Below are 24,223 nucleotides of genomic sequence, written 5' to 3' on the forward strand. Positions count from 1 at the left end.
ACAGGAACTGGGCAGGTTCCTCCGCAGCTACTACATGGACCAACAGTCTCAGTGGACACAGTTTCTCCCTTGGGCTGAGTAGGCTCAAAATTCCCTTCACCACTCTTCTATGGGTCTGACTCTATTCCAGTGTGTCTTCGGCTACAAGCCTCCCTTGTGCCCCTGGGATCCAACAAAGATGGAGGTCCCTGCAGTGGATGACTGGTTCCATCGTTCTGAGGAGGTGTGTAATTCAGCTAATGTCCGACTCCAGCGCGCCATTCACAGACAGAAAGAGCAGGCTGACCGTCATCTTGGTGTGATTCCGATTTACCAACCTGAAGATCAGGTCTGGCTCTCCACTAAGAACCTCAACCGTCGCATGCTCTTCCAGAAGCTGAGTCCACGTTTTGTGGGTCCCTTCAAGGTCCTGCGCATCGTCAACGAGGTGTCATACAGGCTGCAACTTCCTGCTCATTTCCGCATTTCGCCCACGTTTTCTTGTCTCCCTCCTCAGACCTGTGACTCCCGGTCACCTGGCGGATGCTATCCCCCTCAATACCCCACCACCTCTCCTGGACATAGAGGGCGCCCCGGCTTATGCTGTCAGGGCCCTCCTGGACTCCAGACATTGGGGGTAGGCTTCAGTATCTGGTGGACTGGAGGGATTTGGCCCAGAGGAGCGCAGCTGGGTTCCAGCTGTTGATGTTCTGGTTCCAAACCTCATCCGGGACTTCCAGCGGCATTGCCCTGATCGTCCCGCTCCACGCCCTCGGGTTCGGACGCCAGGCCGTGGTCATCCTGCGACCAGTGCCGCACGTCAGGGGGGGGTACTGTCACCACGCCCAAACCCTCACTCCAGAGATCCTCATCTCCAGTCTATTAATTACACTCAGCTGTCTGCTCATCTGCTCATAGCCTTACAGCCAATCAGACTCCACACTCACCGGTGACTCATTACCAAACATCTATATATATACCCTCCTCAGCCTGGCTGCCTCAGGCAGTATTGTTTGACTTTGAAAGACTTTAGCCTGACCACACGGTCCTGTCCATTTGTAACATTTAGCTTTAGTCTTTGTTTGTTGCTGAACTATTTTTGCCTTTGACTACGTTTTTGCTGACTCCCTTGTACCTTTGACTCCCTTGTACCTTTGCTTGAACTACAGTAAAACCTTTGAAACCGGCACCTGCATCCAAGAATGTCTTTAGAGACTTCACTAAAATACAAGAAAAAAACAACTTTCTGTGCTTATTGGAGGACATTTAGATGTTGACTGTCCAGCTTTGCATAAGTAAACACACGGGACTGCTTGTATCGGAGCAGAGATTTTAGATGCAAGCCGATATCATCCGATTTGTTTGCTGATATTGGACCGATATCTGATATCAATATCAGATTAGGAAACCCCAACAGTTTAATATTTACCACCTGAAATGCTGAAAACACATGTACTGTATATACTGTATCAGTGTCCCTGCCATCATGAAAATAAATAATATACTGTAAAATGTACCCTAGTGTGTGAATGTTGTCTGTCTATCTGTGTTGGCCCTGTGATGAGGTGGCGACTTGTCCAGGGTGTACCCCGTCTTCCACCCGAATGCAGCTGGGATAGGCTCCAGTCCCCCAGACAAGGGACAAGCGATAGAAAATGGATGGATGTTTGCCCATTGAACTGCGTTATAAGAAGGTCTGCCCCTGGCTAGATTGTAATTTACACATTAGAACAAATGTTCACATTATTTTATTTATGTGAAAATGTTCTTTCAATTTTTTAGACGCAAATTTAATTCAATTTGATGCACATTTTGTTCAAAAAAATTATTGGAAAGAAATTGTTAAATTATTTATTTTTGATTTGATATTTTTTAATTCAGAGCAAAATAACATATTTAACTTAAATTTGAATTTATTCCTGACACATCTCCGTTGAGATCTAAACCCAGTGTGTCTGTTTACAAGCCTAGCACGAACGCTGTGCGCCATGGAGGACAATGAGTGTCAAGGGATTATATTTTCATCAGTGACAGAGCAGAAAGGGCCTAGGAATACGTTTGCGGCAATATTTTATATGAAGCGCACTGTCATCTATTAATTGATATTTTACATGTGGGGCGGTATAGCTCGGTTGGTAGAGTGGCCGTGCCAGCAACTTGAGGGTTCCAGGTTCGATCCCTGCTTCGGCCATCCTAGTCACTGCCGTTGTGTCCTTGGGAAAGACACTTTATCCACTTGCTCCCAGTGCCACCCACACTAGTTTAAATGTAACTTAGATATTGGGTTTCACTATGTAAAGCACTTTGAGTCACTAGAGTAAAACGCTATATAAATATAATTCACTTCACTTCACATGCGCTTATTAGCGCAAAACAGGGTGCCCACGAATCGCGGGGCCCAACACACGGCGCATGATTTGCGAATAGGGAGGAGCAACCCTGATTGTACTCTAAGTGTATTTTCTGTACGAGCACTGCATCTGCACATTTGATGATCAAATCTAGGGAACAAACCTGAGCCGAGCCCGCAGAAAGCATCTCTTCTCCGATTACTGCAAAGCTGAGCGATCCTCTGAGTGCACAATCCTTTACAAACTGGGTTGGATACTGCGTGTCTGTTTCTGGTCACCAGCATCTCACCAATATCATTTTGCAGAAATCATACACCAAGCCTTTCTAAAGTGCACGATCCTATAGAAACTGGGTTGGATACTATGCGTCTGTTTTTGTTCGCCAGTCACCAATATCATTTTGTAGAAGTCATACACCAAGACTTTCTAAAGTTTCTACAGCCTGCAGTGTGATGTCTTTAATGTACATATGTGACATCATTATTATTGCTTATAAACTAAAAAAGGCCATACAGGAGGCACACGGTGCCGTGATATGCGGGAGTGGGCCTGAGCCAACAGGTGCTTGTCGCAGTCTGCAAAAGGTTCCACCCATAAAAAAGAGCTACACAACGCTACTGAGCCTGTGCATGCATGCGCATCAATGCCAGAGTTTTCCTAAAACAAAATAACAATCAACATGTACTACTTTGTGTAGACTTACCTTATGGAGTCTTTGTCACTTGTGCTACAAGTAAGTCATTCTTTGAAATAATCCCAGCAAGCACAAGACATTAGTACAACGTTGATTATACATACGTTCTTTAAAACTGAGTTTGAAACAACGTTGCCAAATAGTTGTATTTGTAAATTGAAACGACATTGATGTCCAACGTTGTTGGTTGGAAAATGATCAACTTCCATGATCAAATCAACGTCAGAGTGGGTCCCTGTTCATAAACTGTGTGATTCTAGGATTACCTTTTTGCAGAACGGACTCTGATATTAACAAAAGAAACAATACTGTAATACAAAATTATGTCTGTCTGTAAATAAATAAATAAATAAATAAACAACCTGACATTGACTAAACGTTGTCAAAAAGCATGTTGTTTCAACGTTGTATTTGTGTGGTAAAATGACCAAATTTCAAAGGTGAAATCAACGTCAGAACCCAACATTGATTAAACGTCATCGTTCCAACATAAGGTTTGAGATGCTCAACATCAAGTTCTCAACGTTGTTTTAATGTATTGTGCCTGCTGGGATATTTATTTAATTGTGTTTTCTGACGAGTAAGCATATTGCTTGTATTCCATCATGTGACTTCTTCCCGGGAGTGAAAAACAGTGGTGGTCAACCAAGACAGGATGGCTGTTGTGCAACAATCAGCACGCAAACTATCTAAGTATGCAAAGGGCCTAGATTTTCCTCCAAAAAACAGATACGTGCAAGACAATCAAAATATGCAATGGACGGCGTGGCTCCGTTGGCAGAGCGACTGTGTCAGCAACCTGAGGGTTTCTGGTTCGATCCCCGTCTTCCGCCATCCTAGTCACGTCTGTTGCGTCCTTGAGCAAAACACTTCTCCTTTGCTCCTGATGGGTCATGGTTAGCGCCTTGCATGGCAGCTCCCGCCATCAGTGGGTGAATGTGGAAATAGTGTCAAAGCGCTTTGAGTACCTTGAAGGTGAAAAAGTGCTATATAAGTATAAATCAATTTACCATTTAATAGATCCCTATACTTTATCAATAAAAGATTTGTCGAGTGGTATTAAAGTACCAGTAGAGTGGAAAAACAAGTTGACCTTATATGCTTATCTGTGTTTCATTGTAGCCATTAAACCATATCCAATTATATTTACAATCCACAAAGTATGTAGAAATACCGTCTAAACATCACAAAATGCCACAAATTCAGTCAACCATTTTGAATATTACACTCGAAATATCTTTAGCAATTTCTGTAGATTCTACGTCAGTGTAGTGACACGTCTGACCATGTTATCAGATCAGTCATACTGGAAATATACAAACATTGGAAAGAAATGTGGTGTTTATCATTCACTATCCTCATGTAAGACAAGAGCGCATATGTTTGGCTTTTTTATACATTCAAAATCGGAAATAAATAGCTACAAATTGAGTGAACAGATCGAGGGTCCTCTGTTGCGCTCATTAAACTGTCTCTAAAAACATCCAGAAACCACCAACAGTATTCCATTTACTTGTCAAGACCTGAAAATTAACCAAATATGAGCAAAATTGTTATTATAAGCGCTAACTCAGACGGCCTATTTTAGCGGTGCATTGATAGCGGTGAGCTAATGCTAGCTTATGCTGCTATTATTGACACACTAAACCGGTGCCTGCTTCTGCTTCGTCTGCTAATAGTTAATCATAAATTGAAATTCATGCATCTATCACCTGGTAGTAGACAAATGTGGCCATGGACCGACAGGCCGGTCCAGTTTTACATCCCAAAATGGCAAAAAACGCGTTGTTGGATGGATGGATAGTTAGTTTGTATGTTTAGCACCTAGCAATGCTGCTGATGCTATGGTGTTTCAATAAATCTGCATCCGTTTAGCACTCGGCTTCTAAAACTTTTTGCTCATCCTCCTTGGGTTCGGGCTCAAAAATATAAGGTCCTGGATCATAATTTTTCTCAAAGTAATCGTTGTAGGCTCTCAAAAAGTCTGTGTAATTAGCGTTGTTGTTGATGGAGAAGGGATCTCTGGTTACTAACTCCAGAACACGGGTCAAGTGGCTGGCTTGCTCATTAACTCTCAAAATGGCTCGGGAATCTCCATCCATATTATTTTCCATCCATCCATGAACATATCTATTTATTCACAAACTTTGGAGTCTTTTGTGTCATAAATCAGATATAAATGATATATGCATTACTGTCACCTTCTGATATGGAGGTGGCTGGAGAGAGGAGCTGCTGGAGAGTTTCTTACAGACTGCGAGAGACTTAGTTCTTGCCTTCTTCCTTACTAATCACAAACGTGACTCTGCAAGTGACATCTACAAACCCCGTTTCCATATGAGTTGGGAAATTGTGTTAGATGTAAATATAAACGGAATACAATGATTTGCAAATCATTTTCAACCCATATTCAGTTGAATATGCTACAAAGACAACATATTTGATGTTCAAACTGATAAACATTTTTTTTTTGCAAATAATCATTAACTTTAGAATTTGATGCCAGCAACACGTGACAAAGAAGTTGGGAAAGGTGGCAATAAATACTGATAAAGTTGAGGAATGCTCATCAAACACTTATTTGGAACATCCCACAGGTGAACAGGCAAATTGGGAACAGGTGGGTGCCAAGATTGGGTATAAAAGTAGATTCCATGAAATGCTCAGTCATTCACAAACAAGGATGGGGCGAGGGTCACCACTTTGTCAACAAATGCGTGAGAAAATTGTTGAACAGTTTAAGAAAAACCTTTCTCAACCAGCTATTGCAAGGAATTTAGGGATTTCACCATCTACGGTCCGTAATATCATCAAAGGGTTCAGAGAATCTGGAGAAATCACTGCACATAAGCAACTAAGCCCGTGACCTTCCATCCCTCAGGCTGTACTGCATCAACAAGCGACATCAGTGTGTAAAGGATATCACCACATGGGCTCAGGCACACTTCAGAAACCCACTGTCAGTAACTACAGTTGGTCGCTACATCTGTAAATGCAAGTTAAATCTCTCCTATGCAAGGCGAAAACCGTTGATCAACAACACCCAGAAACGCCGTCGGTTTCGCTGGGCCTGAGCTCATCTAAGATGGACTGATACAAAGTGGAAAAGTGTTCTGTGGTCTGACGAGCCCACATTTCAAATTGTTTTTGGAAACTGTGGACATCGTGTCCTCCGGACCAAAAAGGAAAAGAACCATCCGGATTGTTATAGGCGCAAAGTTGAAAAGCCAGCATCTGTGATGGTATGGGGGTGTATTAGTGCCCAAGACATGGGTAACTTACACATCTGTGAAGGCGCCATTAATGCTGAAAGGTACATACAGGTTTTGGAGCAACATATGTTGCCATCCAAGCAACGTTACCATGGATGCCCCTGCTTATTTCAGCAAGACAATGCCAAGCCACGTGTTACATCAACATGGCTTCATAGTAAAAGAGTGTGGGTACTAGACTGGCCTGCCTGTAGTCCAGACCTGTCTCCCATTGAAAATGTGTGGTGCATTATGAAGCCTAAAATACCACAACGGAGACCCCCGGACTGTTGAACAACTTAAGCTGTACATCAAGCAAGAATGGGAAAGAATTCCACCTGAAAAACTTAAAAAATGTGTCTCCTCAGTTCCCAAACTTTTACTGAGTGTTGTTAAAAGGAAACACAGCGGTGAACATGCCCTTTCCCAACTACTTTGGCACGTGTTGTAGCCATGAAATTCTAAGTTAGTTATTATTTGCAAAAAAAAATAAAGTTTATGAGTTTGAACATCAAATATCTTGTCTTTGTAGTGCATTCAATTGAATATGGGTTGAAAAGGATTTGCAAATCATTGTATTCCGTTTATATTTACATCTAACACAATTTCCAAACTCATATGGAAACGGTGTTTGTACATTGGCAGGCCCAGTCTTTGGGCCTGTGCCGGTAGGTCCAGTTCTGGTGTTTTTTTCTGGTCTTCACTGTACAACAGCAAATCTACCAACTGCTGTGGGCTCCCTGTGTGGAGTGCTTGCGTGTAAGTCTTTGTTCTGCGCTGCAGCTGGAGTCCATTAAGACATTCCTATCATCACACTTTACTGGCCACAGTTATTTCTCTCCGTTTTACGACGACAGAGCACCTAGGACAGGTTAGCATGGCTAAGATAGTGAAGGAATTTATTAACTAGCATGCTAATGTAAAATATAAATAGTAGAATCCAGTTATGCCTATATAAATAGGAGGGCATGTGGATATATACAAATATACACCCGTGTGTATACATGTATACATACATCAGAATCAGAAGTACTTTATTAATCCCTGAGGGGAAATTAAGATTTTCAGCACAATCCCATTCAAGATCAGACAAACATTACAGGGAGACAGAACAGGATCGCTGATGGGTCTGCCGACTTCCGGCGCCCCTTACAAAAAAGGTGAGAAACAGGTAAACGCTGGTGAGGTGTGTGGGGGGAGTTGAAAATATATATATATATATATATATTCAGTCTGAGTCTGGGCCCCTGTAGAGGGGGTCCAGACTGAGGCCAAGGGGAAAAAAAACTCATAGCCATAGCACACATAAACATGTGTGTAAGAGGGGAACATCATAGAACACAAAGGACTTTAAAGACATTAAAAGAGCAGAGATGATGCAACCAGCTGCCACTCCAGCAGTGCCACTTCTACACACAGTCACAAAAGTAAAACAACAAAAAAACAAAAACTAATCAACCAATAATATACATTGCGCACACACGATTGCACCATGCATAGACAAGCAACCAAACAAAAACATAATTTCAACACCCACACACACTGTGGTGGCCTCTGCGGTGTTCCACGCCATCGTCTGCTGGGGTGGGGGGAGCATGGCCAGAGACAGGAACAGACCCAACAAAGAAACCAAGATAGCCGACTCAACCCTCGGCCGCCCACCAACTCTCGGTCAGTATCCAGTCCGCACGCATAAGCGAGGATGCGTCCAAGGAGACCGATGCGTCCGATACCCGCTCATTCAGCCAAGACACTGTGAAGCCCGTCCGTCCCGGCACCCAGCGCCAGCTCCGCAGCCCTGTCTCTTCATACGCATCTCCTCTCCTCCAGTGTCTCCAAACAGACTCTGGTGTGGCAGAGACCAGCAGCTGGTCTCCATGGCCAAAAGGCTACTGGTAGGCAGATCCAGAAGCCCACAAAAAAGCACCGCAGTAAGTTACGAAAGTGCCACCCATTGTCGCACAGCACCAAAGGGTCACGAACCAAAAGGCAAAAAAAAATAAAAACCATGAAAACAAGAGGTAAACACCAGGAACACAAAAGGATGACACAAGAGCACATAGCTCCTGCCAACAGTAAATCATTTTAATACATTTTTGTCAACATCGGCCCGACTTTGGTTAAACAAATAGCAAAAGTTAAACTTGACAATATAATGGGAAAAACAATAATAGACCATCCGTCCATCCATCCATTTTCTACCGCTTGTCCCTTTTGGAGTCGCTGGGGGTGCAGGAGCCTGAATGTTGTCTGTCTATCTGTGTTGGCCCTGTGATGCAGTGGCGGCTTGTCCATAGTGTACGCTGCCTTCCGCCCGAATGCAGCTGAGATAATAGTGTTATGATCCGCTGCCCGGATCATATTTCTGTTTACGTTTTCAAGGTACTTGTGTTTTCTGTTAGTTTTGGAGTCCTTGAGTGCCTGTTTGTACACCTGAGTTTGTTGCCATGGCTGCTTATTGTTTTCACCTGCCGCGTGTAGACGTGCACCTGTATGTCATTATTATATAAGCCTGCCTTCCCATTCAGTCTGTCTTGCTTCGTAGTTTGTTCCTCACAACAGATGACGACTTTTGTTTCCTGCTCTGTTAACCTTCTAGCTCCCACGCTAAAGGCTCTGTTTAGTGTTTACCTTCTAGCTCCCACGCTAGCTCCTTTTGTTTCTTCCTTAAGTGCTATGAGCACGTTTTTGTTTGTTCAGTATTATTTTATTCTTAAATAAATCATTCTTTACCTGCAAGCTGTGTCCGAAGCCCGATTTGCATTCCTGGGAGAACGAACATTCGCATCACTATGCGACCCGGTCGTCACAAATAGATCATATTGGTTGTATTTTTCTTGATAAAGTGGAGAAGTTTGAAATATTACAAATTATGAAGCAGTGTCCAAATATGATCTCAAACGATTATGTAGACACATGACTCATCTATAAAGAGCATCCTAGACTTAGTTATTGAACCATTTATTATTGTTGCACAATGAGTTATTGAACTCATTTGTAACTTGTCATTCAAGGACGGAGTATTCCCAGATTATATGAAAATTGCTGAAGTAAAACCACTTTCCAAATGTCAAAACAAGCACAAGTTCTCCTTTTACAGACGAAGATCACTTCTCAAAAGTCTTAGAGCAATTGTTTGCTGTTAGGTTGAATACATTCATAAGCTGGTACCTTATCGTGGTAGAGGAGTTTACGTGTCCCAATAATCCGAGAAACTATGTTGTCCGGGGGCTTTCTATGCCTCCTGGTAGGGTCTCCCAAGACAAACAAGTCTTCGGTGAGGGATCAGACAAAGAGCAGCTTGAAGATCTCTATGGAAAGTCAAATTGAAGGACCCAGATTTCCCTCGCCAGGACGTGGGCCCCTCTGGAGACAGGCCCAAAGGTGGGGCTCAATGGCGAGCCCGAAAAGGTAACGTGGGTTCCCCCTCCAATAGGCTCACTACTCATAGGAAGGACCATAGAGGTCGGGTGCAGTGTGACCTGGGCGGCAGCTGAAGGCAGGCCGCTTGGCGGTCCGGTCCTCGGCTAGAGAAGCTAGCTCTTGGGACGTGAAACGTCACCTCGCTGCAAATTATGTGGTCCTCATAGCTTCATCTGGCCAAGATCTTCAGCTCCCACTGGATCGGTTCGCAGCAGTGTGAAGCGACTGGGATGAGAATCATCACCTACAAACCCAAGTCCATGGTTCTCCGTGTTGGGGAGGAGATATTACCCAAAGTGAAGGAGTTCCAGTACCTCAGAGTCTTGTTCAAGAGTGAGGGAAGAGTGGATTGTGAGAACAACAGGCGGATTGCTGCTGTTTCTGCAGTGATGCGGACCCTGCATCTGTCCATCGTAGTGAAAAAGGAGCTGAGCTGGAAGGCGAAGCTCTCAATGTACTGGTCGATCTATGTTTCCATCCTTACCTATGGTCATGAGCTTTGGGTTATGATCAAAAGGACAAAATCACGGGTACGAGTGGCCAAAATGAGTTTCCTCCATCGGGTGGCGGGGCTCTCCCTAAGAGATAGGGTGAGAAGCTCTGTCATTTGGGAGGAGCTCAAAGTAAAGCCGCTGCTCCTCAACAAAGTGTTGTATATCAGAGAAGGGAAGGAGGCGACAACCAAGGCAGGACTGCGGTTTACAAGGTTTATTGGAAACCTTAGATGAATATGTGGCGTGTGTATGCTACTCAAAGTGAGTAAGTGTTGACTATGTGTAAAATTAATAATGTAAATGTTACCAAGGGTTGTTGTCTGTAAATGTTGGTTGTATCTTTCGTCGTATCCAAGGGGCAAAGGCGAAGAGGCAGTTCGTGGACAGGCAAGTGGTCGTGGGCAAGAGCAGGGCAGCGTGGTCTGGGTCCGAGCAGGGAAATTGTGGATCGAGGTGGGCAGTTAGGAATCCGGATGGGTGTCGAGTGACAAGGCACGATCACGGAGGTCAGGGGAGTCACTGTGGAAATACAAAAGGTCATGAACCAGGGGGAAACACGGAGAAATAGAGCAAAACAAGGACGAGGAAATCACTGGGAAAAGGAATGCCAGACGTGATGCTTACTGGAAGGTTAGCGACGTTCTGGCAAAGGTTCCTCGGGTCCGCTGGTCTTTATGCCGCTCCCCCTCGTCAAGTCCAGGTGTGCTGATCAGTGATTGCTTGCAGACTTGTTGCTGTGTGGGCGTGTTGTGCTCAGTGTGAGCAGAGGTGTGTTTGAGCGTGCTGCCAGCAGAGGGGTTAGCAGAAGTGCCTGCAGCTCCAGCTGCAGAGGAAACTTGGGATCGACTCCGCGTCATGACAGTACCCCCCCTCCTTATGCGAGGCCCCCGACGAGCGCCGAGGAGCATCAGGATTGGCACGGTAGAAGTCCCCTAGAAGTGAGGGATCGGCAAGATAGGAGGCTGGCACCCATGATCTGTCTTCAGGTCCATATCCCTCCCAGTCGACCAGATAAACGAGCCCCCTACCTTGTCGACGGACCCTGAGGATCTCCTTGACCGTCCAAACCTGATATCCATTAGGCAAAAACCTAGAGGGTGGGGGGGGGGGGCAGGGACAGGAGGGGACAGAGCGCTCTCTGCTACCGGTTTAATCTGGGAAACATGGACAACAGGATGCCGCTTGACCGAGGGTGGGAGAGCCAATTTAACAGATACAGGGTTTATGATAGAAATGATGGAGAACGGACCAACATAACGGGGAGACAATTTTCTAGATGGTACCTGGAGACTGAGGTCCTTAGTGAGAAGCATCACTTGTTGTCCTGGTTTATAGGAAGGGGCTGGAATACGATGACGGTTGGCGTTGCGACACATTTTCTCAGATGCTCTTTCCAAAGCTGCACGACACCGTCTAATATGAGCTCTAGTAGAGGGAACAGCGATTTCCAGTTCCTGTTGGGGAAATAAAGGGGGTTGATAACCTAATGAGCACTCAAATGGGGACATACCGGTAGCGGAGCTCTTCAAGGAGTTATAAGAAAACTCCACCCATGGCAGAAACTTGCTCCAGGACATGGGTTGATGACTGGCGACACATCGGAGCATGGTCTCCAAGCTTTGATTAGTTCTTTCAGCCTGCCCGTTGCTCTGGGGATGTGAGGCTGACCGAGGCCCCGATACCCTTGCAGAAGGCTCTCCATACTTGCGATGTAAACTGAGGGCCTCGGTCAGAAACGATATCCATCGGAATACCATGTTGTTTGACGACGTGAAGTGTGAGGAGGTCAGAAGTCTCTGAGGCAGAAGGTAACTTTCGCAGTGGAACAAAATGGGCTGCCTTGGAGAAACGGTCTACAATATTAAGGATAGTGGTGTTACCTCTGGAGGCTGGAAATCCTGTGACAAAATCCAGGGCGATGTGTGACCAAGGACGGGCAGGAATGGAGACAGGGTGAAGAAGACCAGCAGGAGGCCTGTGTGACATCTTACTACGGGCACAAGTTAAACAAGCAGCGATGAACTCACGAGTGTCCTTGGCCATTGATGGCCACCAAAAACGTCTTCGCAGCAATGATAGGGTTCGTTGAAAGTCAGGATGGCATGAGAACAGGCTAGAGTGCCCCCAATCCAGGACCCTGGGTCGTAACTCCCGATGGACGAACAGTTTGTTGGGAGGTCCACCTCCCGGTCCTGGATTGGAACGCAGTGCAGCCTTAACTAGGTCCTCCACTTTCCAAGTTACCATCCCAATGATACGAGTGGAAGGAAGGATGGGTTCTGCCACTGCCGGACCGGTAGGTTCTTTCAGAAATAACCGGGACAGTGCGTCAGCCTTAGTGTTCTTGGACCCAGGTCTGAAAGAAAGCACGTAATTGAAGCGAGAGAAAAACTGCTGCCACCTTGCCTGGCGGTTGTTGATCCTCTTGGCAGCACGGATGTGTAGAAGGTTACTGTGGTCGGTTAGGATCTGAAACTGGTGTCTAGCTCCTTCCAACCAGTGTCTCCATTCCACCAGGGCCTCATGGACTGCCAGTAATTCTCTATTCCTAGCATCATAATTCTGTTCGGCGGGGGTCAGCCGCCTGGAGAAAAAAGCAACAGGGTGAACCAAATTGTCATTTTTGGACCGTTGAGAGAGAATAGCCCCAATCCCCGAGTCTGAGGCGTCAACCTCCACCAAAAAAGCAGTTTCTAAGTCGGGATGGACTAGAATGGGGGCAGAAACAAAACGCTCCTTTAACTCCTCAAAGGCCTTCCTCGCCAAAAGAGTCCACACAAAAGGAACGTTAGTAGACGTAAGCGAATGTAGTGGTTTCGCAACTCTACTGAAGTCTTGAATGAAGCGACGGTAGAAGCCAGCGAAGCCGAGGAACCTCCGAAGTTCCGTCCTAGTAGTAGGTTGCGGCCACTTCACCACGGCCTCCACCTTCTTCGGGTCTGGCCTTATGTGACCCCTTTCGACCACGAAACCGAGGAACTCCACCGAAGAGCAGTGGAAGCAGCACTTTTCTGCCTTAACAAATAGACAGTTTTCCAAAAGCCGTTGCAGGACAAGTCGAACATGTCTTTGGTGATCAGAGAGGTTACGGGAGAAAATGAGAATATCATCTAGGTATACTACCACGAATTGGTCCAGCATGTCCCGAAGAATGTCGTTGACAAGAGTTTGGAAAACTGCAGGTGCGTTGGTGAGTCAAAAAGGCATCACTCGGTACTCATAATGCCCCATATGAGTGTTGAAAGCAGTCTTCCACTCGTCTCCCTCTTTGATCCGGACCAAGTGATAGGCGTTACGGAGATCCAGTTTGGTAAATATGGTAGCAGGTGCCAAAGGTTCAAAAGATGAGTTGAGTAGAGGAAGAGGGTACTTATTCTTAATGGTGATGTTGTTAAGGTGACGGTAGTCAATGCAGGGACGAAGGGATCCGTCCTTCTTAGCCACGAAAAAGAATCCCGCCGCCAGTGGAGACTTGGATGGTGTTATGATGCCCGAGGCAAGGCCCTCGGTGATGTAGTTTCTCATAGCTTCCTTCTCTGGAAGAGACAAGTTGTATAGGCGACTAGACGACAAGGTAGCGTTAGGGAGTAACTCGATGGCACAATCATAAGGTCTATGAGGGGGTAGTCCCAGGGCACGTACCTTGCTGAAGACCTCGGCTAAGTCATGGTAGCAAGCTGGAACCAGAGATAGATCGGCCTGGGGAGTCGTGGTAGTGGAGTGGTAGACCGGATGAGATGCTGACCCAAGACAGTTGGCCATGCAGGGTGTACTCCAAGCCAGAATTCTGCCAGAAGACCAATATATATGGGGGTTGTGGTGACGAAGCCAAGATCTTCCAAGTACCAGTGGGGCTACCGGAGCTTCTAGCACCCATAAACTAATGGTCTCTCTGTGATTTCCAGAAATGCTCATGGAAAGGGGCTCCGTGCGGTACTTGATGGGGCCCAATGGTCGTCCATCTAGAGCCTGTGCAGGCAGCGTCTTGTCCAAGGATATCAGGGGAATGCGCATCTCCCGGGCGAACGTGTAGTCCAACAAACTCTCGTCAGCTCCCGAGTCCACAAATGCCTTCACTTGAATGCTCCTCTTGTCCCAGGCCAAAGTAGCGGGTAGCAGAATGTCAGGGTTTTCCTCTTTACGGGGAAATAAAGTATGGCTCACCAGGATCCCCTCTGCTGGTGAGCCTGATCTTTCGGTCTCGCCGGACAATTATATCGGACGTGTCCTGCTAGACCGCAGTAGAGGCAGAGGCGCTGCCTGTACCTCCTCTCCCTTTCCTCAATGGGTAACCGTGTCCTACCCAACTGCATGGGCTCCGGGGCTGCCATTGTAGTAGTTGTAGGCCGGTATGGGTCCACCTCTGTCTTGAAGGTAGGCCAAGTCTGGTTCCTAGAGGCACCTCTCTGACCTCGCTCTGCTGCTCGTTCACAAAGTCGAATGTCAAATTGGAGGGCCAGTTCAATGAGGTCTTTGCAGGACGTGGGTCTGTCCCTCAATAGACCGTCCTTAATTTCATCGGAAAGGCCGCGACGGAATGCACTTTGGAGCGCCCGGTCATCCCAACCGCTGTCTGCCGCCAAAGTCCGGAACTCTAAGGTGTAGGCTGCCACGGAACGTGAACCCTGCGAGATGGAGTGCAGACGTCCGGCCGCGTCCCCCCCATCCTTGGGGTGATCAAAGACAGCCCGAAATTCTGCACGGAACGCAGAATAGTCGGAGTTGAGCCCAATGGTTCTGTCAACTGCAGCTGTAGCCCACTTGAGAGCCGGGCCGGAAAGTAAGGAAAAAATAAATGCAATCTTGGCGCCGTCTGAGGAATAACGGGAGGGCTGGTGCCGAAAAATGAGGTCACATTGTACCAAGAACCCTCTACAAAGTTCAAAGTCCCCTTCAAAGGGTTTAGGGCTGGCAATCCTGGGCTTTCGTTCCAAAATGCTGTGTTCGGGTCCAGGAACTGGAGAAGCACGTGGAGGTACCACCGGTCCAGAACTGGCCCCGGGGCACATGTTGTCCAGCTTGGAATACAGTCTGGTAAAAGCTCTCTCAAGATGATCCTCAAGGGCAGTAAACCGAACCTGGTGTTCGCTAACGACGGAGCTAAGGATAGCTAGGTCGGAAGATATGGCTATCTGGGCCTGGGGCTTGCTGCTGTCGCCTGGTTCCGACATGTTGTTGGCCAGAACGTACTGTTGTATATCAGAGAAGGGAAGGAGGCGACAACCAGGGCAGGACTGCGGTTTACAAGGTTTATAGGAAACCTTAGATGAATACGTGGCGTGTGTATGCTACTCAAAGTGAGTGAGTGTTGACTATGTGTAAAATTAATAATGTAAATGTTACCAAGGGTTGTTGTCTGTAAATGTTGGTTGTATCTTTCGTCGTATCCAAGGGGCAAAGGCGAAGAGGCAGTTCGTGGACAGGCAAGTGGTCGTGGGCAAGAGCAGGGCAGCGTGGTCTGGGTCCGAGCAGGGAAATTGTGGATCGAGGTGGGCAGTTAGGAATCCGGATGGGTGTCGAGTGACAAGGCACGATCACAGAGGTCAGGGGAGTCACTGTGGAAATACAAAAGGTCATGAACCAGGGGGAAACACGGAGAAATAGAGCAAAACAAGGACGAGGAAATCACTGGGAAAAGGAATGCCAGACGTAATGCTTACTGGAAGGTTAGCGACGTTCTGGCAAAGGTTCCTCGGGTCCGCTGGTCTTTATGCAGCTCCCCCTCGTCAAGTCCAGGTGTGCTGATCAGTGATTGCTTGCAGACTTGTTGCTGTGTGGGCGTGTTGTGCTCAGTGTGAGCAGAGGTTTGTTTGAGCGTGCTGCCGGCAGAGGGGTTAGCAGAGGTGCCTGCAGCTCCAGCTGAAGAGGAAACCTGGGATCGACTCCGCGTCATGACACATAGAGAGGAGCCAGATGAGGTGGTTCGGGAATTTGCTCAGGATGCACATGTTTAGGGCACGTTTGACCGGGAGGAGGCCACGGGGAAGACCCAGGACACGTTGGGGAGACTATGTCTCCCGGCTGGCCTGGAAATGCCTCAGGATCCCCCAGGAGGAGCTGGACAAAGTGGCTGGGGAGAAGAAAGTCTGGGCTTCCCTGCTTAGGCTGCTGCCCCCGCGACCCGACCTCGGATAAGCGGAAGAAAATGAATGGATGGATGGACAGTCAATGATAAATATAATATCTCAAGCATTAGTAAATATGGATTCCGTCCTAACCACTCAACTGCAACAGCAATAATTGATTTGGCGGAAGAAATTTCAGATGCAATAGATCAAAACAATATTTAGTAAGTATGTGTGTAGATCTTAAAAAAACGTTTGATATGCATGATCCTGAAATATTACTAGACAAACTGTACAAATATGGAATATGAGGAGTGGCTCATGAGTGGGTCAAAAGTTACCTGAAGGACAGAAAACAGTGTAAGTAAGCTGCCTTACATAATATTAGTTGTGGAGTACCACAAGGACCAGTCCTTGGACCAATACTGTTTCTCATGCACGTCAATGATATTACATGGTTTCCAAACTGTTTTAAGTGTATTTTATTTCGGGACGACACACCTTTATTTTATTCAGGACAAAATATTAGAGATGTGTTAGAGGTGGTTGAAAAAGAATCCATCAAAATTAAAGATGGTTTGATGTAAATAAATGATCCTTGAATACTAGTAAAACTAAGTTTATGATTTTTTGTAGTAGTAGAAAAAGTGTGGATCTCATTATATGTCAAAGGAGTTGAGATCAAAGAACACACGAGAACAAGTTTTTGGGTGTTATGTTTGATGAACATTTGTCATGGAAATCAGCAGTCCTCCTCAAATAGTGGGGCGGGTCCCCCTGGGTGGGCACAGTGCGATGCCAAGGGGGGCGTGTGTGACCTCAGGGAACATCCTTTTTTTGCCTTACCAGAATATGATGAAGCGTATGTAGCACTTGGCTTTACTGTAACCACTGTGAAGCAATTGCTAAATCAAAAAGCATTGTATATTTTGTATAACTCACTGATTGTTCCATTTCAGTCAGTCTACCCCAGGGCAGCTGTGGCTATGAAAGTAGCTTACCACCACAAGGTGTGAATGCATGATGGGTTCTACATGTAAAGCGACTTTGGGTACTTAGAAAAGCGCTATATAAATCCCAGGTATTATTTGTAACACGGGGTAGTGCCTGTAAAACATATTGAAATCCAATCTTCCTTCTGCAGAAAAGAGCCGTAAGAATCATTACTAGAAATGCATTCAGGGAACCCACACACCCAATATTCAAACAGTTAAACTTACTGAAATTGATAGAGTATAAGATCCTAAAACAATTATACCAAACAGCATTCAAAAAAGATTTGTTAAAAGAGAAAGTAATTATAATCTAAAAGGAACTGAGATGTTTAGTAAATCGAGAAATAAAACAGTGACAATTGAAAGATGCATTTCAGTCAAAGGTTGTTTTTTTTTAAATCATGATGATCAAAAGATAAGATTTAGAGTAAATATTTTGCTTCCATGTTTAATTATTTTGTTGTTTGTTATGAAATATGTATGTTATGAATACAGAAAAAATGCCTAAATGGTCTCCTGAGTTGAACAACAACTGTTGTAATTGTGTGAATATGGGGAAGATGTTATAAGTTTTTACTTCTTTCTGCTCCTTTTCATTCATGTGTTTTTAGTATTTATTTTAATGTTATGTTGATTGCTTTTAGACATTGAATAAAAAAAATTAAAGAATGTAATAGTTTCAATATAGAAGCAACTTGTTTTTCCACTCTTGTGGTACTTTAAGAATTTGCGTCAGTGGAGTTACCAAACGTATCGAACTATCTGGTGTTCCAGAACACCCTCCTCTTGTTCTGCTTACGAGTCATCCAGGTCGGGTTGATCTCTCTCTAAATCACAAAGGCATTAAAGGAGGAAACATCAATGATGTTGTGGAAGATGACCAGGGGCCAGCGGGCAGTCATCCTTCTGCAGCTGTATGTTCCAATCACCTTATTTAGGTTGTCCACACCTCCCTTGTTGCGGTTGTAGTCTAGGATGATGACTGGCTTCCTGTCCTCACGATCGCTAATGTCACCATCTGTGTGCAGTGTGCTCAGAAGAACTACATTGTCCCAGACCTCTCTTATGGCTGCAAGTTTGTCTGTCACACGTCTTGCTGGTCTTGACTCACGGTCATCAAATTGTATCAGTCTTGAGTAGGTGTGAAAGAGTTTGAGTGGCATTGTGGCTCGGAAAATTGGCCTTTCACTCTCTGCATCCCATAGACTAGCTGCAGCCTCACCTCGGGACCTGTATACACCGGCTAAAATTAGCAGTCCTAAGTAGGCCTGCAGGTCAGTCTCATCCATCTTTTTCCAGTTGTCTCCTATTTGCGAAAACCCTCCAAATGTGTCATCTCCTGGATTATTTTTTCAATTGCTGGTGTGATAAACAGGTAGAATGTAGAGACAATGTCATGGGCATGAGAAACGGCATACCTTGTGGGTCCTGGGGTCATCTTTATGATGTTTTGTTCTGCATGCCTGCCTTGATGGTCATATGCTGCTGAGGACCATGTTATTTTTCGAAAGGAAAGTCTCTCTTTCAGCTTCAGGGTTTTCTTCTTCTGAAGAAGATTCATCATGCTCTGGATTGTATTCCTCCCCATCTTCTTCTTCTGATACATCCTCCACCTTCTCTTCTGAATCAGAGTTGTCTTGCTGGACATCTGAAAAAATCAGCTCTAGAGCCTCTTCAGCGGTATAACGCACACTCATGGCTTCAGCACAGACAGAATTCGGGGCCCTGTGATCTGCAGCACCTTTATAATCTCTGGAAATCCACAGAAAAAGAGCTCTGCTACTGATGGACTATAACAACTAAAACATTGTAACATTATGTGACGTATAAGTAACTCTGTGACTTTGATTTCAACACTTTGTGACTCACGGGTCATTTTGACCCAAAGACCACCTTTGTACATTTTTTTGTACAGCTTACATGTAAATGTGAAGAAAAGCAACATTTCACTTTTTCTACTGTTGGTGCCAATCTAGGAAAAGTCATAAATTTCAAGTTAAAAAAAATATCGTTTTGGTTTTTAACACAGTGGCGGGTCAAAATGACCCGAGGACAACAGGAGGGTTAATGAATGAGCGAATTAATCTGCCAAGATCAAAAACTTCTCTAGACTGGACTTTCAGACGAATCAGATTATTCTTTTACCAGAAAGTATATTTTCCTGGAGAAGGATAGGTGTGTGTAAATAAACGTAACGCCGTAAATGGTTTTCAGTTTTATTTAAAAACAAAAATTTACATGAGAAAAATAAGTATTTCAAACCTAAAAATTTTACCAAAAGGGAATTTTTCCTGTGTAACCTGTAATACCATTGATTAGAGGACAATCATTTAAAGTAAAAAAACAACAACAACCCCAAGGAGTCCATGCTATATCAAGCCTGAACCTCTCTCACACACGTCACTGATTTTAGACTATGGGCCTGATCTACTAAAGGTTTGCGTGTGCTATAACACGTGCAAACTTGATAACACGCTGAACAACAAAAAAATCTGACTAAACTTGTGCGCAGAGGATTGCATCTGTTAAATGAGGAACGTAAGTAGTGCAATCCATTTAGTGTGTCTGTCTTCATTAATATGCGGAATATGTATATGCTGATTATTAGACAGCCCACACTACTTAGAGGAGGAGATGCAAATATAATAATTTAGCGCTCACAATGTGATTTATCAAAACTTAAAACCATTTTGCGGCCGCTGTTTGAATTGTTCGTGCAAACTGGCACAGTTATGCACAAAAGGCTGAGAGAAGGGAAGCTGCAAAGACGTGCGTCAGCATGCTTGGACTAACAATGTTAGTTATATCGTCTATTCAGCAATGACATTGTATCATTTCATAGCTGCTGGATGGCTTACGGGTCTTCTTAAAACAAATACAATTATTTTGTTTTGGTGTCTGCTGTGTTTTTTAAAGGTGTTTTTTTTTTCACAAAGGAGATATAATCTATCTCCTACATGCAATATACATTTTATTGCAGGTGGATCATTTAAAACACACCATCACAACTCCGCAGCGCCTCCCAAAGCGCACTTTTAACCTGTTAAAAGTAGCTTCTGTTGCCTAGATTGTGCTTCAATAAAACCTAGAGACAATGGTACCTATGATATTTGTGTGCTGCATGTCAACAACATGACGGAACACCACCAGCTGGACCATATGATGTAATAAAGGAGTGTCTCCATGGTAACAGCCTGTACACACGCAAATATTTTATTTAAATAGGGCGGTCTGCACCACTTTTGCACGTGTCATGAACTGTACACGCGGTCTTAGTAGATCACACGCAACACGCCCACTAATAGTACATTTTATAGTTTGCAGGATCTGTTATTTAGGTCTTAGTAGATCAGGCCATATGTCCTTCAAATGTAACATTAGCTCGGAAGACATAATCATAATCAACTACCTCATCACTGCTAATATTTCATGTCAAAAGTCTGGACATCTTTGACTGGTGCTGAGTCTCCTTGACTTCACACGGACGCTTCAAGGCTCAATGTTTGGACCCTTTTACTTTTCAATTGACAAAATAACTCATTCACATAACTCATTCATTGCTTTCCTTGTAATATTACTTACACACAACATGTATTATTTCTGGGTTGTAGATGGCCTTTTAAATTTACTCAATTACTAATTGTGAAAATTAACAATCGATTCATCAATATGTTTCATTTTCCACCGCTTATTATATTCAGGGTCATAGGTGAGTTGGGGCCTATCCCAGCTGACTCTGAACAAGAGGCTGGATGCCAGTCAATCACATATTGACAAACAACTACTCAATCTCGCAGTAAGTCAGCTGGGATGGGCTCCAGCTCACCTGTGCTGTTTATCTCGTCCTATACCAAAGTCGTACCCACACACGAAGAAAGACACACATATGGAAAGTGAATTCATACATCTTACAGAATGTCAATTACATACAGCAGTGGTCCCCAACCTTTTTGTAGCTGCGGACCGGTCAACACTTGAAAATTTGTCCCACGGTTCGGGGGGGTGAGTTTATTTTATTTTATTTATTTTTTTTTCATAAAGAAATACAATCATGTGTGGTTACAGACTGTATCCCTGCAGACTGCATTGATCTATATTGGTATATAATGTATATATTGTGTTTTTTATGTTGATTTAATTAAAAAAAATAAAAAAATAAAAACTTTTTTTTTTTTCATTTCTTGTGCGGCCCGGTGGTTGGGGACCACTGACATACAGTACAGTGTGAAAAATACATGAAGTATTTGACACCCTGATTGTTTTGTACGTTTACTTCCTTACAAAGATATGAACGGTACAACATTTTAATAGTAGGTTCATTTTAACAGAGAAAGATGGAGTGTAAAAACCAAAAAACATAAAATAAGGTGCATACATTAATTTGTGTTTGATTGAAGGGCAAATAGTATTTCACTCAAATGAAAAAGATGGCTTTCTGGATAAACACTCATTTTACATGACATGTTTTTTTAACATTTCGACCGTAAAAAATCTGGACTTGTGTAAGTAAGTAAGTACACTTACAAAAGTACTGTTTGTTGGTACTACAAGTACTAATGTTGGATGATGTTGTCAAAAATTGCAAATCAGACAACATTAATGACATGTTTATCACATTATCATTTGCTGCCATTCGTTTGTAATGCGGGGGAAAAAAATCACATTTGGACACCTGAACACAATTCATCCATCCATCCATCCATCCATCCATCTTCTACCGCTTGTCCCTCTCAGGGTCGCGGGGGTGGCTGGAGCCTATCCCAGCTGCATTCGGGCGGAAGGCGGGGTACACCCTGGAAAAGTTGAACACAATTCCGTATTTTTTTATTTTTTTTTAGTGGCTCCGTGGTCGTGTAGGAGTTCATCTCTATCCTCCTTCAAAACCGCAATAAAAGTTCACCTCCAGGCAGCTACAACCCTAAACTAACACCCTCCCCTGATTGTTAATAATCAAATGTAAACAATCAAATGCAGATACTTTTTCTTATGCCTTCTGATCTCTCTCTCTCTCTCGCTCGCTCTCTCTCTCTCTCTCTCTCTTTCTCTCTCTCTCTCTCTCTCTCTCTCTCTCTCTCTCTCTCTGTCCACTACTTGCTGTCCATATCCTACCCCCCCAACCCTCCACACCCCTGATTGTAAATAATGTAAATAGTTCAATGTGATTATCTTGTATTATGATGATAGTATATATCTGATAGTATATATCTGTATCAATAAACAAGTTGAAAAACTTATTCGGGTGTTACCATTTAGTGGTCAATTGTACGGATATGTACTTCACTGTGCAACCTACTAATACAAGTCTCAATCAATCAATCAATCAATCAATGCAGCCAGCATTTAAATCCTCTGGATGAACAGGTGATCTGTTGAGAGTGTAGTCCGCCTTTTGCCCACAAACAAACGGGGGATCGACTGACGTGCCTCCTCAGTTACTGTCAGTGATGAACACTACGAGGAGGAATGGCAGTTTGCTGCTAGTAAGTTCCAGTGGAAACGTGTTGAGAGCTTGAAATTGATTCTCCTTGGCTCACACCTCGATGACCACACTGTCCATTGCATGCTTGGACTCGTTTGCGAGGTGCGGCTTCTCACTGCGCGTGTGCCAAACAAGAACCTGGTGAAAAAAGCAGAAGAACCACTTTATTAAAATAATAATAGTAAAATAGTAGCACTACTCTCTTTAAAATACTTTCTAATACCATGTTGATACATGTTGTGTATTAAAGATGCTCCAAGCAACACAATGTAGGTCAATATCCAGTATTAGAACTTGATCTTATGCTCTACCCCATTGGGGGATGAATGAAGTCTATCCTATCCTATCCTAATATGTATTGGGAATATGTAATAACATATCTCATGACTATTTTCATTCTATTTTTGAATGAAAATGTCAAGGGTCAATGAAAAACAAGCTGCAGTTCAAAAACACTTTCAACAACAGATTTGTTTCTCACCGGTGAGGTCGCTTATTTTTTAAATCATCCTTTAATTGAGATGTGTGTGACTTTTTGTGGCAATATTTTGCACGGAAAGTTGATTTGTGGCTGCAAAAACCACAAGTGTGTGTGAGCTTCTTCACCTGGACTATGTCCCATCCTGTCCACTGTGCTGCTAATTGGCCCGCTAAAGAAGTATATCAACACTGTGGGAACTGGGTGTGTGTGCACGTGTGTGTGTGCACGTGTGTGTGTGTGCCCTAATAACACACTAAGACTGACCTCTTTGTTCCTCTGGAATCATAACCCTGCCTTCTTTTATCACGTCTGACCTCTTCTCTTATGGCTTTGCTCTCTTTTTGCGCTTCTTCTAGTTCACTTCTTCCCTGAGGCAATTCGAAAACAAAACGCTTTACCTGGCTGGAGTTTCTTTTAACAGCATTCAGAAGTGGAGAATAAATAATACAAAAAAAAAAAGGCTTTCTATGCGCCAGTGGAAGAAATGTGAGGAAGAAGAGTAAAAGGATGGAAATACTTCAAGCTATTACTGAATAAAAGCTCCAGGGTTGTGTCTTACATGAAAATACAAATGGACATGTTGTTTGTTGAAGACATTTCACCCTTAAGACTTCTTCAGTCCTACATTTTTGGTGTGGAATCTACTTATTTATGTTGGTGGTGGGTCTCACATTAGGTTTGTTTTTATTGTCCTGTGTAACAATAGTCAGTTATTAATTTCAACGGTGGAAGTTTGTATGCAAACTATAACAACATGAAGCATTTTTGGAACAATTCAACAAACCCTTGATGATCGCTAGTGATCGCTCTCTCAGAAACATAGATTGATGCTAAAAAAAAGGAATGGATTTCTATCTGCAAGGATATGAAGTAAATTACATCAACAGAACCAACAAGAAAGGAGGAGTAGCTGTGTACGTGATGAAAACCTCAACTACAAAGTGGGAATACAAAATGTATTGTGCTATTGATAATATCTTGGAACCATTCAAATATGTCATGAAAAAAAAC

General features: G+C 44.0%; 1 protein-coding gene across 3 annotated transcripts in view; it reads right to left on the reverse strand.

Moving 5' to 3' along the window:
- b3gat2 (beta-1,3-glucuronyltransferase 2 (glucuronosyltransferase S)) overlaps positions 1 to 24,223 on the reverse strand; it is a 639,688-nt gene that overhangs the window by 440,470 nt on the left and 174,995 nt on the right. For 2 of the 3 annotated variants that reach the window (XM_062058840.1, XM_062058839.1), the window contains exon 4: positions 22,536 to 22,869. In XM_062058840.1, coding sequence (XP_061914824.1) covers positions 22,783 to 22,869 — 87 coding nt within the window. In that variant the 3' untranslated portion in view covers positions 22,536 to 22,782. Of the gene's footprint in view, positions 1 to 22,535; positions 22,870 to 24,223 lie in introns of those variants that run through there. The other variant, XR_009827273.1, reaches the window with a different exon arrangement.

The sequence above is a fragment of the Entelurus aequoreus genome, linkage group LG09 (assembly GCF_033978785.1).
Source record: "Entelurus aequoreus isolate RoL-2023_Sb linkage group LG09, RoL_Eaeq_v1.1, whole genome shotgun sequence".
In the NCBI taxonomy this organism is placed as follows: Eukaryota; Metazoa; Chordata; class Actinopteri; order Syngnathiformes; family Syngnathidae; genus Entelurus; species Entelurus aequoreus.